Source organism: Polistes fuscatus, unplaced genomic scaffold (genome assembly GCF_010416935.1).
Source record: "Polistes fuscatus isolate 324 unplaced genomic scaffold, CU_Pfus_HIC Scaffold8, whole genome shotgun sequence".
In the NCBI taxonomy this organism is placed as follows: domain Eukaryota; kingdom Metazoa; phylum Arthropoda; class Insecta; order Hymenoptera; family Vespidae; genus Polistes; species Polistes fuscatus.
Genome location: NW_025113162.1, coordinates 3,678,467 through 3,697,894, shown reverse-complemented (window position 1 = coordinate 3,697,894; position 19,428 = coordinate 3,678,467). Strand labels below are relative to the sequence as shown.

The 19,428-nt window shown below is 33.4% G+C and overlaps 1 protein-coding gene across 3 annotated transcripts in view; it reads left to right on the top strand.

Annotated features, from left to right (window-relative positions):
- LOC122525117 (protein O-mannosyl-transferase TMTC1-like) overlaps positions 1-19,428 on the top strand; it is a 156,071-nt gene that overhangs the window by 52,103 nt on the left and 84,540 nt on the right. For all 3 annotated transcript variants that reach the window (XM_043647750.1, XM_043647752.1, XM_043647751.1), the window contains exon 2: positions 9,007-9,184. In XM_043647750.1, the coding sequence (XP_043503685.1) occupies positions 9,007-9,184 (178 nt within the window). The remainder of the gene's footprint in view (positions 1-9,006; positions 9,185-19,428) is intronic.

Sequence of the window (19,428 nt, the reverse complement as noted above, 5' to 3'; positions counted from 1 at the left end):
TCAATCTCCAACAGCTGTAATCCTAATCTCTGTCTCTTTTTATTTCTCTTTAAGGTTGATATAATAAAGAAAACATTGAGACGCTTTTCTTCCTTAATAATGTAAAAAAAAAAATAATAAATCTATATAAATATATATAATGTAAAATATGTAGAATATATTTTGTGAGTATTTGAATCGTTACAACTTTCTATCATTGTCAAGTACAGAGCACGGATAGAAGATTTTAAACAACTCCTCTACGAGTTGGTGCGAAGATTTCAAAGGATAATCTTTGGCGAATCCGTCGGATGGAGTTTGCGGCTTTCACGTTGAGAGGGATTACCGCGAGGGAAAGAGAGGAGGAACTCGGATGTATATTCTCACATTTTCATTGTCATTGTCGTTGTGATCATATTTGATGCTAGATGTAAGACTTGATCGAGCCACGTCTTTCTATTTTCAAAGTATCCGATATAACAGGAAACGTATTTCAATTTGGTTAGGAAATATATTGTCTCCTTCTATTTCATATGTATATAAATACGTATATATATATATATATATATATATATATATATATATATTATACATAGGTACATCTTTTTCATGTCTCTTGTGAGGCTTAGCTTTCATACGCCTTTGGTGCGCCACATTGCTACTCAGTCGCAGTAGTAGGCGGTAGAGATAACCGAAGTAGGTATAAAGAGATAGAACATACACGGGGTGCAGGGAGACGTTTAGTTTGGCGTGGCACTTTATCCCTTAAATACCCAGAGGTATTCTTCCCGGGGAATTGTAGGTCTCGTTCTTTCCTTGGCTGGCAACTGAATAGCCCTGAATATCCTGGGAGGATAGAGAAGTAACCTTCCTTTTCTTTCTTTCCTTTTCTTTTCTTTCTTCCTTTTGTTCTTCTTCTTCGTTTTCTTGCTTATTCTTTTTTTCTTTTTCATTCGAGTCTCTTTCGTCCCTTTTTTTTTCCCCCAGTCGTACCTTCTTGCGAGGCAATTTATACGCGCCTCCACCTCGCAAACAGCTGCCCATTACCGGGGAAGGATATAGCTCGGGTAACTCTGAGAACTGTGTGTATGTCACTGAACCTACATACATACATACAAATGAAAAAATTCTAGATTTTATTTCATCGAGGATTATCCAGAAGTCGATTGATTTTTTAAGACGGGACGAGACGAGATAAGACGAGATGAGACGAGATGAGACGAAGATTATGATTATCTAGATTTGAAATATTTTATCGCATGGTTCATTGTTTCTTTTATGAAACTCGATCGATTTGACGTAGCAAATAAATGAAGCAAATTCGTTGAGAGGTAGACAATTACGTCATAATGTAAACCCGACTCCGCCCTTTCGCGTGATTTTCCCCATTTGAGTTGCGATAGAGAGAGAGAGAGAGAGAGAGAGAGAGAGAGAGAGAGAGTGAGAGGGAGAGAGAATGAATCAGAAGTCGCCTTATCGTACGATTGAAAAATCCACTTCAATTTAACGTACGGCTCCATCATGTTTTTTGGTTGGCTGTCTCGTTTCTTGTGGATTTTTCTTTCTTTTTTTTTTTTTGGATATTATTTTACGTTTTATCATTCAAAAACACGCGACTAAAATCGCATGTTCACGTACTCTACGAGACCTGGAAAATTGCCATTTTTGTTTCTACGCTGTTTTAATCCATTTCGACGAATTATCCTATTCTAAGAAATAGGTATATTAAGATCTTTTGTTTTAAATAAGATCATTTATGTTTAAACACGAATAATAATTCAAAGAAAATGATAGCTTCTTTAATATCGAACGTGTTGTGTTAGCTTGAATCCGCTAACGATGTCAAAGGAAATAGCTTTCGAGTATACATGTACATATATGCCTATGCTTTTAGCTTCAACGCAATGCGTTTGGCGTACATTTACGAGGTAACATGGTAAAGTCGTAAATTAAAACAAAAATCTGAAACATCGTTGTGCATGAGCAAAATCGTAAACGCGAGTTTTACAACCGCTTGTAAATCCGATTCTTACGTTTTTTTTATTTTGTTGAAATACAACTATAAACTGAATACTCTTGAAATTGACTCGTTAGTAGTACGTTTCCATTGAATCTTTTTTCACGTAGAGAACATTATTCTCACATGTTTCAATTTTTTTCTTTCTTAATTATTATTACGTTACTTAATGAATTATGAGAATATTTCAGTTGACGAAAGTTATCGAGAATAAATTGAATATTTTTTTAAGGACACAACATACTTTATCAAAACTGTCAAACGCATCAAGATTTCGTTAAAAAGATCTCTGGGAAAAAAATGAAATATGAAAATCTCGAAAGCTATAGAATGAAATTGATGAGTTGCGTTCGTTTTAAATTTCCCATAGCACGTTTATATCAAACTAAATTAAAATTTGATTAATATGAAAATTTTCATTAATTCTGGACTTGTTTAAATTTAATACTCGATCTTTCAAATTTATTTTTTTCCTACGATAATGCATCACTTCGGCTATTTATACAAACGTACAAATTTCATTAAGATAGTATAAATCCAGAACGTTAATAAGCTTCGCATTTCGTTTTAAATCGTTTGCTTCCTCGTTATATTTCTTTTTTTCCTTGTCTATTCCTTTCTATTTTTTTTGTCTGTGACATTCTTTTACGTGTCCTATTTCTTTCTTGCAGTAACGAATCGTTCAGATTTCATAGTTAATGTTGATTATAACATGCAAAAGAAAGATTTTGAACGCAATTAGTTTCGTGGCATAGAAGAGAGCCTTACCTTTGCAGTTTCATTTCACTTTGAATGAAAGGGAATAAGAGAGAGAGAGAGAGAGAGGGAGAGAGAAAGAAAACTAGCATACTAGAGGAAATTAAATTATGTTGCTAAGTCGTCTCTCTTCGTTACTATCTTTCTAATGTCTTTGTTTGACGACTGAAAAAGAGAGTAGGCTCGTCGTAAATGCTTTAAACGAGCTGATCGTGCGTTGGCGATAAAAGGAGACGATTAAAGAGGGTCGTAAAGGTGTGGATATCGTGCTCGATGGGAGATTCCTTGATTGATTGAGTCATTCGGAAGTTTAATACTTATCTTTTTTCTCTTTTTTCCGAATTCCGATAGTTAGTAACGTTAATAACTTATATGATACTTAATTTTATAATGATTAATTACTTTGCACGTTGCACGTTTTCGCGAATTCATTAGTTTTCGTACAATTATTATTATTGTTTGAAGAGAAAAAATGTATCATTACAAATTTTATTCTTAAATATTTATCATGAAAATATTTGTAGTGGTAATATTAGATATATATTTATTATTTAATTATTAGATGTTTTTGAAATTGTATATTAAAAAATTCATAGTTAATTCTAAATTTTATTCACATTAACTTACTAAAAGTACAAAATCAATAGAATTTTTTAACGATTCCTGGCACGGCGACACGGTTGATCGTGGAACTAATCTGCCCGCAATGAAACCAACCTCGAGTGTTCCCAAGTGAAACCCAATCCAGAGGATTGAGAACAATCTGTAAGTTGGATTCTTGCTTAGAGGCATCAACGATGTCCGATATCATTGATTTGTGGCAGCATTCCAAATTACACTTTTCAACGAACATTCTTTTCCTTTTTTTTTTTATTTTTACGATTGCACAAACATTTAATCTTGCAATTCTAGCTATATATTCGATGGTAACGTTTTCATAGTATGCCAAAATTCGAATTAATTTGCACATCAATTAGTTGCTTTATTTTTTTTTTATTTATTCAAACGTATATATTCGAAATATCGTTCGAATTGATTAGATTTAGACTGTGAATCAATAAATAACTTTATGAAGAAAGTAAAAATTTTAAATTGTATTAGTTACACCTATAGAACGTCATAATGCATAGGTTCAGTTAACTAAATAAGGATGTTCTCTTCTTTATCTTTATGATAGATTTGAGAATATTCAGCTTCATGACCATAAATAACGATCAGAATATAATCTGATCGTTCGCTACAATGAAAAAGAGTCATTAAAATAAAAACGTATTTCTTTCTCTGTTCGATAGGTACAAGGGTTCGTAATGCAGGTACCGTTCGACTAGTGCGAGCTTTACACGCAAAGGCGTTGATAACTTGATGAAAATGAGAAAGAGAAAAAGAGAGTAGTGTGTAATTTCATAGTATATGTCCAGACATGACGTGGTGTAATGTATAATCATTATAAGGTATTATTTCAGGTCTGATGTTTGTACGTGTGCATGTGTATGTGTGTTTAAGTACGCGTACGTGCGTTAACACGAATGTGTATATATGTATATTATTTTTTTTCGAGAGTAAGAGGAGTGTTCTTCATCACGTTCGGCGTGGACACGCCATATTTTCCAATACAGAAATCTGTGAAAGGAATGAGTTTCGTCTGTTGATATATGGCACCACTCAAGGCGCATAAGCGCTCGTAATTCATGATATTATCAGATCTAGATACGTGGCTGTGTAAAATGAGGAGGAGACAGCGTCGATGTAAGCTTTGGAAAGGTTTGAAAGATATAGGAGACGTGGTACTAAAACGTAGAACAGAGTAAAAAAAAAGGAAGTTCTTGACAAGGAAAGGAAAAGAGACAATGTTTGAGTATAGGAAAAATTTGTCTACCTACTAGTGTTGAAACTTCTGATATAACGTAAGCGCATTATCCAAGTTTACACAAATGTCTTTATCGTTGCTTCATATTCGAAGTATAATTTATTACTCGAATAAAGAACTGTTTTAATATACACAATAATATACGAATTTTTATATGAAGTTATTGTTTTAATGCGCGATGTCGTAATTCTTTTTTTAAATTTTTTAAAAATTTTCATTTATAATTTAAAATATAGAGAATAAGACATTTGTTCTAATACTTTATCTATTTTCAATTGTTACGATAATTGTTGTTAAGATATTTAATGAACGTACATCGTACGAATAAGAACTTTCACTACAAATAACGTTTAATTTATATGATAAACACGAAGTAAATGAAATTGCGAGCTTCGTTAGAGGAATGAAGTTTTTTTAACTCTATTTATAATTAGAGCGAATAAATAATTACGGGGCGAATACATGTATTTGGACGTTTGAACGTAAATCGAGGAAAGAATTTAGATTCGACCCTGCCCGTTTCGAAGATGTACCCCTCGAATTTGCGGGCTACAAAAGAACGACCGTGTACGTGCCTTGTATCAGAAACTTCGGACTCAGTTACGTTTTTCTTGCACCCATACGCTCACCGCATCTTTTATCGGGCTTCCTCCTCCACTCTTTCAACCTCTCTTCCTCCTCCTTTATCACTTCGTAACGCTCTAAATCCAAGAGCTAAATTTTCTACAGGAAAAGGTCGAAACTTTGCTTCGTTGCTATTTTCTTAGTTAAAGGTAGTAGAACCGTACGATAAATCGAACATCGCCGAACATTTAGAGGTTGTTAGAATTCTATCGAACAATGTTTCTTCTAATTTCGATATAATCTTACTCATTAAAATAAATAAATAAATATATATATAACAATATTATTTATTAATTAACGTTTTCGTATACATTCGTTTTGTCATTCAATCTTATTTAACATTTGCTTCGTTTAAATGAAAATTCTACAAAAGAAGAAACATTGTTTTTAATATAAAAGGAAGATTGAAAAATTCTTTCCTTTTGAAACCATATAACAAGTGAATACCTAGTTTACAGAATTACCGGTACTACAAGAAGAAACGAGTCTCAGAAAATTTCTATTATATCCAAGAGACACACGTACCCTGTCAGCGTGAGTTAATGGAATTTCTATAGATAATATTTCGAAAAGAGAAAACCCGACGCGCGAGGAAGTTTCTCTGGAAACGGATATAAAAGTTCTTCTTTGTCTTGCCGTTGTAGATCCGTGGCTTTCCGTAGTCTCTCTGTAGCCAGTAGAACCGATTATCGTTCCGGAAGAGTAGACAAACCCAGGAGAGCCAGGTAAGACGTTATCGAAATTCTTTCGTGTTGCGAATATACTAACGTTGCTTGGATACAGACTTCGATACATCGATAGGAATTCAATGATTTAAGAAACTGGGTTTAGTCCTCGAAGAAACTCCTGATCACGTATCTTATGGCACGATCAAATAAATCATTGAATATTTCAAAGCTACCATCCCCTTTGTGTATGTAAATGTTCCTTAAATTTCTTCGTGGAAAAGAATAAGTGAAAAAAATGTTCAAGATACTCTATTTTGATAACATTTTTCGAATTTCAATCTTTTTACTTAATGCTTAATGTTTCGTTTTTAGAAAAGTATACATATAATTATTCAGATAAAATCAAATTTATAGAAATCTAGAAAAAGAAAAACTTTTTATTTGACAATTGGTAGACGAGTTAATGATTTATTTCTATATATTTCTTTTCGTTGACATTAGTTACGGATATGAGTTCGTGTTTATCTACAAATATATATTAATTTTCAAAGGGAAAGACCAAAGACGTCTAGGAGGGACTATTACATTGGATTATGTTTTAAGAAGTTTCATTGAAGAAAAAGAAAGCATTGAAAAGTCAAAAGGGCGAAAAAGGGTCGTCTTTGGTGAAAACGTAGTCGTGAATAAACTGAGCCAGTCAGATTTAACGACATCCTTCAAGGGTTTAATGTCTCGTTATGATGAAGTTTCGTTGCCTCTTTTCCATCCTTTTCAGTATATACTGTTTTCAAAAAGGACTCTTAGGTAAAAAGAAAAGTAGACAGGAAATGAAGAAAAAGAGAGATCATTTTCTTAAGAAGCTTACGAGATAATTTATCTCTTCGTTACATATAACATCGTTAGTTAATTAAACCCTTTGATTAGGTGTCTTCTCGACGGCGTTACGCGAGCTTAAACTTTACTTTTTGAAGATTCTTATCGTTGTTTGTGCTAACTTTCATAAGTATTTAATATTGAAAAACTCTGACGCTTAAACAGAGAGAGAGAGAGAAAGAGAGATAGAAAGAGAATCATATAAACATTAAATGTAAGTTTTGTAACGAATACTTTACATTGTTATAAATATTAAACTGATTGTGTAATCAGATGATGAGATTTTCATTAAAACGAATATAAATGAATCTAATAACAGTCTCATATAAAATTAATTTTATAGAAAAAATTATATTAGTGACTTTAATTGTTGGATAAAGATTTTTGTTGTTGCTAAAGAATTGGTTGAATGACTATTAAAGGAATATCTTTTCCAATGGGTCGCAATATTCTTTTCGATAGAAATGTAGGACAATTGCGATCGATAACAACGACAGAGTGCGAATAAGCATCGTTTGGCGAATGTGGTCATCCAGTAGTTACAAGCTGGTGTGGTCGAACAGCAGTAATAGAGCTGGCTGTAGTTGGTCAGTAGTAAGAGAGCACCTGTGGTCAGACGGTTAGTATCGGCTTCTGCTATGGTCAGATGCTAGTAACGATTCTACTTGATCGCAACCGTATTCTTTTTATACGCATTTTCCTTTATAACTTGGACACAGTTACTGAACGAATTATTTGTATTAAAGTGTTACGATAGAACTTGATAAAAATATCATTTAACAAATTTTTCATTTGTTAAATTCGTTTTCAAAATATAATACTTTTTACGGTAGGTACATTCATTAAATGAATTCTGTTTTATTAATAAAATTATTCATATTATAATCGAGAAAGAGATACGTTGATCGACGTTAAATATCTTTTCCTTCTCACAAACGTCAATATCGCGGTCAGATTTGAACAGAAAAGGTGAACTTTATTAATTGAAGTAAGCCATTTAATGCTGAAAATATTAATTCTTTGCGTGCAAAAGCAACGCTCGTACCGAGACTTTGTTTGAGCGCCTATAGGATGGTAGCACTCTGTCAACATTTGACCGATGTTCAAGAGAGATAATATATTCTCTGGTTCAACATACTTCATTTTACGACAGGGAGGAAGGCCGAGGCTCAAAGCACGCGGCTCGAGTGTTTCATGTGAGCAAACACACGGATAATTGTGAGCTTTTCTCGAACTTTACTCGTATACATTATAAATATCCTTGAAGTTTGAATACAAGAAAATTCTTAGATATATCTTTTTAATATTTCGTTATTTTTATGGTATCAAATGCATTGGAAATAAGATATATATTATCTATGAGAATGAGAAAATAATAGGAAAATTGTAGTCGAATATAAGGGTAGATTCGATTGTGGTGCTTGATTCGGGGCCAACCAAGCGACAAGATACGTTTCTACCTTGACACCTGGAACAGATCCAAACTTAACTCCATAGGTGGGGGACTTCAAACTTATGCCGTCTGCAGACTCCAAAAATTATTTTTCAGCCGCGTCAGCAACTACGGTGTTTGTTTTCATCTTTCTATTCTGGCGCACCAATCTTTGTTCACTGCCTATTCTTTTTACTATTTTACCTCTTGCACTTTCTTTACATCTCCTTCCCTCTCTCCCTCTCTCTCTCTCTCTCTTCTATATATGTGTACCAACTAGTACGTGTGCGTTCGACATACCTCCGACCTGATTTGCCTTCCAGGGACAAGAGCCAGAAGCGAAGCTGCTTATCACGATGAGCGTTCTATTCAAAGCAGGGGTTGTTTCATGAAACGTTTGCTCTTACACTGAGTACATGTACACATATGTGTATATACTAAAGTGTTAGGAGTATAAAGTGATTTGGCAAAGATCAGACGAAACCCGATTATCCAACAAGAATGAAGATTAGATTTTTTAAATGGATTTGGCAGAGATTATGCAATCTCAATTCTATATTGTGCTCGTATTATTCTTTTTCCTTCAATTCATTGTGTTATTTCTAAACATTTCTTTGTTCTGCAAAATCTGTATTTAAGAATCACAGCAGAAACGTTGTTATATTGCTTATCAAATTGTTACATTGAAATCATACTTTCATAATTTCATCAATATTAAATATAAAAAAAGTATGAATAATGTAATTCAAGATAAGCGCACAAATTAACTTATTTTAATTTTTCTTTTTAGATTGAACTATCTGATGTCAGGCCTGACGCCGACGTGGTATCACGCAACGAATGTTGCGTTGCACGCCGCGGCATGCGTTTTAGTGACCAGAGTGAGCTTAACTGTGGCGTCGCTTCGTCCCGGATTCGCGGCATTGACCGGATTGTTATTTGCCGCACATCCTATTCACACAGAGGCCGTAAGTAGGAATTTAATAACTTAGTTAAACACACATTTTTCTTCTAGGCCGTTTCTTTTCGTACTATATATCTAAATAATTTCTAATTAAGACGTGCTATTTTATTTTCATATAATTTTTTAGTATTTTAAAGTTAGGAAATATATTTTATATAAATATTCTCTATCTTTTTCTCTTTTAAATAAGTACAAACGTAAATGCATCGTTAGCTAAACATATAATATCGAGTAAAAGTATAATAGAATAAACGTAGGTATAGAAAGTTATATTATATTTTTTATGTTAAACGATAATGTACGATAATCCAAGGATTTTATATGAAATATTAGCGGTTATCTACGGATATTTAGATACTCTTAAGGAATATCGAGTCTGACGAAATGATTTTCATGAGATCAAGGACAACTTGGATTCGAGTAAACGACTATGGCGAACGATTAGCATCCTACTGGGAGTTCCATAGGAGGATGAGGGTTCTTGTTAATAGTTAATAATCCGCCTTAATGGATACTTTGTTTAAAGTGTCTGCTTACGCGCAACGTTGGTATTAAGTGCAAGTAACATCGGATTTTCGTTAAGCCGATCAAAGCGTCAGGAAGACCAATAGGAGAAGCAGTCAGTGAGTGTAGTGGGGGGGGGATGAAAGGTAGGAGTGAACAATGAAATTCGACGACGATGATAACGACGTTGGTCTACTTAACCTGCTTCGGTTAAGCGCATAACGCTAGGTTCGTTGTGTTCATTGGCCCTGTCGAGGCTATCTGCTATTTCAGACGACGAGAATTTCGGTCCTGGATGGGAGAGTGAAGTGGGATGACCGGAAAGAGGTTGGGATTGGGGTTGGGGTTCGGGTTGGGGTTTGATAAGAGAGCCACGCTACTACCACTAGATCGATGTGACGATGATTACAAAGGATTATGACATATTCGTCTGATATCAAAATCGCCCTGAACGTAGCTTATTCTCTGGTTTGGTGTTTTCATCTCTTCTTCTCTCTCACGCGTTTCCTATTCATAGATAAAGCTAGAGAGAAATCCTGTTAAGCGATAACGTTCAATGATATGCTTGCAAATAGACGTTGATGTAAAATTAAACCGATCTCCAAAATATAATCACATTCTTCAAATTTATCTTTTTTATTTGTAAATATATTTTGATAATTTATAGCTATGCGTAAAATTTAATCGGACAAATCGTAGATGATGGTTAAAATAAAATCATGAATTCATTAGATATTATAGATTTTTTAATATAACATATATAAGTGTATTTATTGTACATAAAATGTAATACAATTTCAGATTATTGAATTGTTTGTATAGTATATTTTACTTATTCCTTTATTATATATTTTAGTTTATATAGAACATTTTTCTTTTTCATTTTAATTCGATAATTTTTTGTGGTAATCTACTTACAATGAATTCGAAGAATTGCGTAAAATAAAAATACGCATTTATCTTTCAGCAACGAATTATTAGACCATTCACCGATCTCTATCAAAGAGAATTACCAGTGGCACACAACATCGATTCGCGCGTTCTAACCACTCATTATGAGAGCAGCCAACTTGGCCGGTCACGCACCGCATCCGTTTACATCAGGTGCGTGCATTATCGCAATGGCGTGTACGTCTGTCTTTCGCTGGCCGCGTTCACTCAGTTATCACGGTGTGTGTGTCAGATGAAGAAGTCAGATATTATTTACTACCCGTAAAATCTGGATAACAATCTGTCGTCTGTTTGAGTCGCCAACGTTACAACTTTTTCTATTTTGCATAGTACGAAATAATTCTTAAACATTCTTTACATTTTTTTCCTATGTGTTTCTTCAAAATATGGCATAACTTTGTTGAAAATAACTGTTCTGTCGTCTATTATTTTCTCCCTTCTTTTTTTTTTTATTAGCAATAGTGTAGGGTTCGAAAACAATGTATGCGATGGTGCGTTAATATCGTTCTTCTATCCGCAAAATAAATAAGATTTGTTAATAAATGAATAAAATTTTCATGGAAACAAAAAAATAACAACCGTCATACGTTAAATCGTTTCTAAAGTATTTTCAAAGATAGCATTAAGTAATCAAGATGAATGGTAAATTTAATGCGTCACAGTTTACTGACTTGACCTATGGATCGTGCGATTCAAGCAGATAGACATTTACGAATGGCACGTTGTTACTACTCCTCGATCGATTAGCATCGCTCGGTTGGTGTCTGTTAAAATGATCAAACCGTGAAAGCGCAGTCCGCTTCCGGTTGTCGGATTAAGCCTTTGGTCAGGTGCTGAAAGGAAACTCGGTAATTAAGTGCGACGCCGTCGAAGCGCTTGATCCTAATGTAAACGGACACAGACAAAGGAATCGGGCTGATTTGGAATAGGAAAGTGAACTGCTCTATCAAGAGGATAAGAGAGGGAGAGAGACAGAGAGAGAGAGAGAGAGAGAGAAGGAGAAGGACAAGAAGAAAAAAGGGAGGGAGACGGAAAACCTCTGGGATTTGTTGCTCGACGACGATTCGGATCGGAAAATACTGACGATCGATCGATCAACAATGCTTGAGCTTTTTTTGTTCGTTTTGTAGGGTGAGTTTTCATCCGGTACATAGTCCTTAATTCGCGTTAATGATCTGAAGTCGGTCGTGCGTTAGTGATGGATAACAGCAGCTTCTTGTAAAAACTCTTTTCGTAATTTCTTATTTTCTCTTTTCGTATCTAAAAAATAAGAAAAAAAAAGTTTAATAAGCTGAAAATAATTAATTAAATCGTTAATCGGATCAATAATCTTTCCGTTGGGGTAACCTATACATTATTTTTTATTTGTTGTTTCCTTAATTAATATAAATAGTACGAAAAATTATTTATTATTAAATTGCACGTTAGACGAATGTTTTTTTCGGCTCGTATGTCTCATTTTGAAATTCCATCATCGTGAGAATCGGAGATGAAGAACAAGTTTTTTATTTACTGGAGAATATCGATTTACGCATTGGCATGGTAGGTAGCAAAAGAATCTAAACGTAATCATGATGGTTTCAGATGCAGGAACGACTGTATAGTCGCGTAGCATATAATTGCAAGAAAAGTTATTTTCGCGCAATTAACTTCGAGAGAAATATATGTATATTCGTTAAGGACGAAGGTCGTTTGTCACAAAGGATGCTTTTCCGTTTCGCTGAAGTTGAAGGGTCTGTAATTTGACCCCTTAGTCATTCGTGTTATGTCGGAAGATGGGGCTTCGAAAGTTTCGAAACGACGATAAACACCCCCTATTAAAGGTGCACCGATCGATATGCTTCCTTTAACTCTCTCTCTCTCTCTCTCCTCCCTCATCCCTTCCCTTTCTCTTCTTTCTCTCTCTCTATTTCTCTGCTTTTCCTTACCTTACCCTTTCCTTCTATTTCTTCATCGTTTTCTTCCCTGTTCGTTTAAAGGAACATCGGGTCGCTGCCTTTGAATTAGTTCATTTCCTACTCCACTAACTCCGGTGGTATCGAAAATGGTGATAAACGCCAGCCATTTATATCGAAGAATTTCAAAAGTCTCGAAGAGTTCATCCGTCTACATAATTGAGAGTCGATGGACTTTGAAACCTTTTTCTTGAGATTTTTTCACTTTGTCCTTTTTCTCCTTCCATTTTTCTCGCGAAGAGAGAGAGAGATCAACCAAGTCGTTTAGAATATAGATATTTTATTAAATATTTCTCTACATACTACATACAGATTAATGTATTTATATATTAGATGTTAATTTTCAATTTTAGAGAGTTAATAATATTATTAACGTACTTTTAAGTTTATACAGTTCTATCTGATTATTTCTTCTTTCCAGATAATAATTTTCTATAATATCTTTCATTTTTATCCGATATTCTTTTAGAGATTTTCATGAAAATACAAACTTAGCTGATAACATTTTACGAGAGTATCGGATCTTTGTTCGATATTCTTTTATTTTTTCTGGCTATCGGCAATATTCGATATTATAAGTAAAACGTAAAATTAAAGTTATTGATTTTTTTCTAAGTAAATGTACGTAATTACATAATTTGTAATATTTCTGAAAAATATTTTTGTTAGCGTATTTTGCAAAGAAAGACGAATAACGTAACGTAATGAACGAAAATAATGCGAAATCACATTAGACGAATTTCAAGAAGATTTATGAGATTTCACCAGACCCGTCAGTGCTCACAATTTTATTTCTTCTAATATCATTGAATATACAGGTTGAAGTAAAGCTCAACGGAAGTTACGACAGCCGGTGTTTGAGAGGATGGAAATTCAAAGCTCTGAGTAACAAGTGCGGAAAAGTTAGTGCTTAATTCCGGTAGGTACGATTCTTGCATAATTTTCCAAGTTACACGGGCCGTTAAACCATGTCTTTACTAATGTAAACTGTCTATAGTTCGTCTATATAATAGTATGCCGTTACTTTATAGAAACGACAGTGCCGTTAGCACTTCGCGATTAAATACTTAATTTTCCAAGTAAGCAAGTGATAGACGTGTTCTACGGTGTATCTCAACACACGAAGAACGTTGTAACGTAAACGTGACGTGTCAGAATGCGATCGTTCGTCGTGTTGCTTTTCGTGTAGCAACGCTATTCAGCCAGAAGTGTCACGAGTAATCGATACTTCGTTTTAACGACTCTTTCATGTTCTGCATTTTTATCGGGAATAAGGGAGGAATATTAAAATCGAAATTGTTGCGTACATTAACGCAAACGTCAAAGATACGTTTAAGTGATAGTGGTAGGTGGTATATAACGTAGGAGAGAGAAATAAAAAAGAAACAAAGGGACAAAATAAAATAGGATAAAATATGATAAGATTAAATAATAGATTAAAAAAAAAAAGAATTAAGTATTTTGAAATACTTCTATAGAAAATTCGTAGAGATATTCGTTTGGTTTTTAAATAAGAAGGAACGTAGTGTAAAGTAAAAGTGAGAAAGTGATGAGTAAGACAGAACGAAAGGATGGAAACATGAAAGAAAAATAAAACAAAGAGAGAAGCTGTATATAGAACAAAAAAGTAGGCAAATAATAAAAAGAAGGAAAAAGAAGGGAAACGATGGAGGTGTTAGTTGAGAAAAGTTGGCAAAAGTTGAACGTTTTAGCGGGAAAGGAGATGATGATAAGTCGAGTTTTATGAATATATTCTTTATTTACCTCATCGAGAAGGTAAAGGATGATCATCGCGAGCAGGAACATTTTCCACGTATTGTTCGATTTTTCCATTTCCATGAAATCATTCAGAAAATCGTAAGCACTTCTTTCTATTGCTTTGAAATGCGTTTTACTCGACTATTTTTCAATCTCTCATCATTGTAAATATGTATTATCTCTGTATCCATTTAACAAGAATATAATCCATTTTACACGGAATACATAATTTTTTTCTAGAATATCGAATTCATTAAGAAGAATTCGATTCGTATTTTAAATAATTGGCACACAGGTATTCGTATTATTCTACATTTTACTAATACACCCTTTGTTTTATACGAGAATATTCTTTTTCTTTTTTCTTTTACGATTAATTATCATGTTTTTTTATTAAGGAAAATTTTTTTCTTTTTTACGTATAAAAATTGTATAAATATTTCATTCGAAATATAATATAAAAAGGAAACCTCGATTTAACGGAAGCATGATTCTCCGTATGAAACAATACTCCTGATAATCTCAGATGAGTAAAGAGAACTTGTGATTTTGATTCTACGCAAATACTTTTTCTATCTATATCTACTACAAGAATAGTGATATTTATCCAGCTTAGCGTTTGGCGATACAACTTTAAAGAATTTCGATATCGATTCGTGCATAACTTAGGAAACTTTGGCGATGTGAATTCGGTTAGAAGTATCGAGAGCTTTGAAAAAAAGTTTCTATATCGTACCTATCCTTTAGGGCTTTGAAAGAAGAAACATTTCGAGGAAAATCGACTAAAGTATTTTATCTAAAATTCAAGCGGGCAAACAATAATATTGTAGAGAGAAAGAGAACCACAAGCAGTAACATTTCGTAGAAGCATACCACCCATTTCTAAGGTCGATCTGCGAAAGAAGAAAGCATGGGTTGTCTTAGAAAGGAAACTAAAGGATATCGAGAGGGCGGGAAAACTCCAAAGAAAACGACACTGGGAGTCATTTCGGACGTCTCGTAAATAACAAGGAAATTGGAGGTAAAGAGAAGTGGATGTCTTCAAAACGAGAGCTTTATCTTCTAGCGGCTTAAAGGGAAAAGGGAATAGTCTTTTCCTATATTCTCGATTCGTTTTCAACGGCTTATATAGCTTAGCAAATATATGAGATACTTAATGTGAATCATTTGATCATTATCGCATCAACAAAACTATTTTATTGCAACGTTTATAATATCGACAAAACTTTGAAAGAAAGAAATTTATTTCAACGATAAATTTGTCGATAAAATGTTTCGATTTACGGAATCTATGTTAATTGTGTAATTTAAACAATTAGAAGACGCGTATATGATTTAGCCTGATTACTATTCCATGATTTGTTAAACGATCTGATAGGTTAACATTCATTTGTATGCACGAGTATGATGCCGAGTTTAACAGTTGTAATAATATATTTCACATCAGATACACGCGCGTGATTATTACGTAATCGAAGGATTACTTATCGATTATTTGCGACGTGTTCGTAGTACGTGATGTTATATGAGATATTATCATAATAATTAATGGTAGTATAAACAGATATCAGATATCGATAGGTAAGCTCCTTGAATTTAAACAAAGTTTCAAAGACACTGATGATAATATTATATTTCCATATGCACAGATTCGCGTAATAGGAATTTTCTATTATATATCGGCGATTATGCTAGATAAAAAATAAAAAAAAAAATAGTTGAATATTCGTCGAAAAAAAATTGTCTAACGATAATTCGTGGGGAAGGAAGCATCAGGGGAACCCTAGATAAAGTGGGTAATAGAAATTTCCGCGAGAGAGACTACGTTAATATATATAAAGGAAAGAAGAAACGAGGAAGGGACTTCCGGACGCCTCTTCGATTCGATTATGTTAATCGTGGACGTTCAGTCCTTAGTTCCCCTTAGCCAATTCTTTCTTTCTAGAAGAAAGAATTCTTCTTTTCTTTTTTTTATTCTCTTTTTTTTCTTTTTGCGCGAAACTTTAAAAGACTTTGGTAGACATATTCATTATCTCGTGGCTCATCGATTCCAACGATCCTTCTTTTCCCAGTGGGAATTTAAGGATGGCGATCCGGTGGGTTCTTTCCGCCGATAGCGACATGAAGGTAGGTACCACCTTCTATTGGGAGTCGGCTGGTGGTGGCCTATCCAAGTCTACAACGACCTGGAGTTAACAGAGCCAGTTTAAAAGTGATTTATCTCTGATTTATGAAGGAAAATAGTTCGGGTCCGGAGAACGAAAAGTTTTCCACGACTTTTCGGCGACGAGGCGGAAAGAATTATCGGTCGGCCACAATGGACAGTCAGTGATATCGTTTACACATCGAGTCCTCCCTTCCCCTCCCCAGGATCGTTAGTTTCATCCGAGAAAAGATAAAGAGAAATGAGTTGAGCATAAAGAATATATCTGCTTGTTTTTTGTTGTCTTTACCAAACAACAAATTTTCATTTTTTCAAATTCGAATATTTTCTTGCTAGATGGAGAACAATTGAAGAATCACGTCGATGGTAATCGTTAGATCTAAGGAAACGAGTTTCAAGATTATTTTCAATATTTCCGACCACCTGTTGTCGAATGTTTGATTTCTTTATAACTTTTCACATTTATTTTATTCGTCGATCAATTTTATTTTCCCTTTTGATTATTTTACGTTATATTATATTATATATCGATAATATTTACTTTCATCAGAATTATTCGAATTTTTAATGCAGATCGATATGTGGATAATATTCACGTACGAAACCTGATTCCATATTAACGATTTATGATTGATTGGGTTAATTACTTGATGTAGAACGAAATTTCCAGTATGACCTATTGTTCGTATAAATTTCGTTATCGCGAATATTATTACGCGTTATGAATAATTTATTTCATTTAATAATCGTTTATTTTTCAATAGGTTTAGATTAAACAATTGATGTTGATAATTATATATTTCCTTGATTACAATTCGCTATTTTACATATAACACAATTAATAGATTAATTATTTTTTTTTTAATTTTTTTTTTAAATTTTTTTTTATAATATTCTATCCTAAAACATCAACCGCATACGAAATTCGATCGTATAGGTTTAATTCGACGCACGATCTCTTAGCTCAAAGCGGAAGAAGTAACTTCGTTTCTTCCGTTCTAACAGAAAACTTTTCTCTTTCATCTTTTCTAGACTTCGTTTCTTTCTTGGAACCTTACATTGAGTCACCGTTGGAAATGCATCGTGAGATTTTCCCAAAGGATGTTGGCTAAACTTTAAAAAGGATAAGACTTTCGAAAAATATTTTGCAATTTAGTGAGTTTGCGAGCGAAAAGCATAGTTGATGTTGATCGATCTGGAAATTTTATATTTCTTTGCAATTGATTTCGATTGATCGTATGTTTTGGTTATACGACTTTTCACAAAAAAATGTCAAACTGATTCAATTGTTATCTGTTCTTATATATTTCGAAGACTATAATATCGATTTTTTCTTTCAATTTCATAACTTTTCTATTAGAATTATTAGTAAGGAATATAAATAACATACAATTACTTGCGATTTTAATTAGTTAGAAAATGATTTAATCATCGGTATCATCACGTATTGGAATTATCTAAATGAGAATCGTTTAAGAATAATATTTTCGTGTTATAAAATTTAATATATATTTTCTTTGAAAATGCGGTGATTACCGACATAAATGATCGTCATTAGAAATGGCAAGAAAGATTATAAAAAACTTACGAATTTGATTCATTTTGGGTGTTGTAAAGGAATTGGAACGATTGAAAGCGAGCAAATTCGTTCGTCTCGACGGAAAGTTAATCTTCGAGCCGAGTTTAAACCTCGATCGTTAAGTTTACCCTTTTCTAAAGCAACCGGAAGTAGAAAGGCATCAGCTGTCTGAGATCTTGACTTCCAAAAGGATTTTAGTTCTGATTGCGCGATTCATAATTGTGAGATTCTAGAATCTCTTTCTCTTTCAGTTCTTCTCTCTTCTTACTTTTTCCTTTTACTTTAATCTTTCTTTACTTCGAAATCGACTCGACGACGTGTGTCGGAAGAAAGATTAAACTCGTTCGTTAAGGGATAAAAACGTGTTGTTTGAACGAAAAAGCCAAGCAGAAGAAATAAAATTTATCCCATTTACGATTTGTATGAATGAACAATCATTTGAATATTAACTTCGATTAATAAAAATGCAAACATTGAAAACCTCTAATAAAATATAGTCAATTTGTGTGAAAGAATTCGTAAATATTCGTAAATGTTACATTGACGTAATAGAAAAGAGGCGGAAAGTGGATAATAAAAGAGAAAGTAATATGAAACGCAGGTGTTCACGGATAATTGAAAAAGATAAAAGTTTCTATACAAATTTCGTGTTATCAATGACAATAGAAAAAGACGTCAAATCAGTAACGGAGCGTTATTTGAAATCGAACGTATTATATTACAAAGAACGATAGAATTCTTTTCTACATTGAAATAATCGATTGGAATTGGAAAATGATCTTATTTCTGTTTTTTATTTGTTCTTCAAATAGCCTTGCAATATACTGTTGAAATATGTAATACTAAACGCAATGTTTGCCATTATCCGACAATTGTTTCATCGCAACTAAAATTTAACCATTTACGCTAGTTCAACTTCTAGGTTTTATTTTTAAAACAGGTATATTATATTACATACGTCAGATATTTGAAAATATGAAAACCATGTGAAAAAAGAAAATTGCCTGAGACGCAAAAAGAAAGAAAAAAAGAAAAATTAAATCTATTCCATATTTGTGGAAAAGTAAAATGTGTTAGCGTATTTTACGTGAAAACGTGTAATAGCGTAACTGAGAAAGAAGAAAAAAATAGAAGGGAAAAATGGGAGATAGAAAGAGAGAACAATATACGATAATACTGCGAAATGGGAGGAGGTGGAGGATGCTTTGAAAAGCGTGGAGAACGGAAAAAAAGTAACGTAACTCACTCGACTATCTCGATAGTAGAATGCAAACGTTTGAGTTGCTGCAACACGTCACTTACTCATCCCCATATATTCAGTATTTGGACTGAAACGT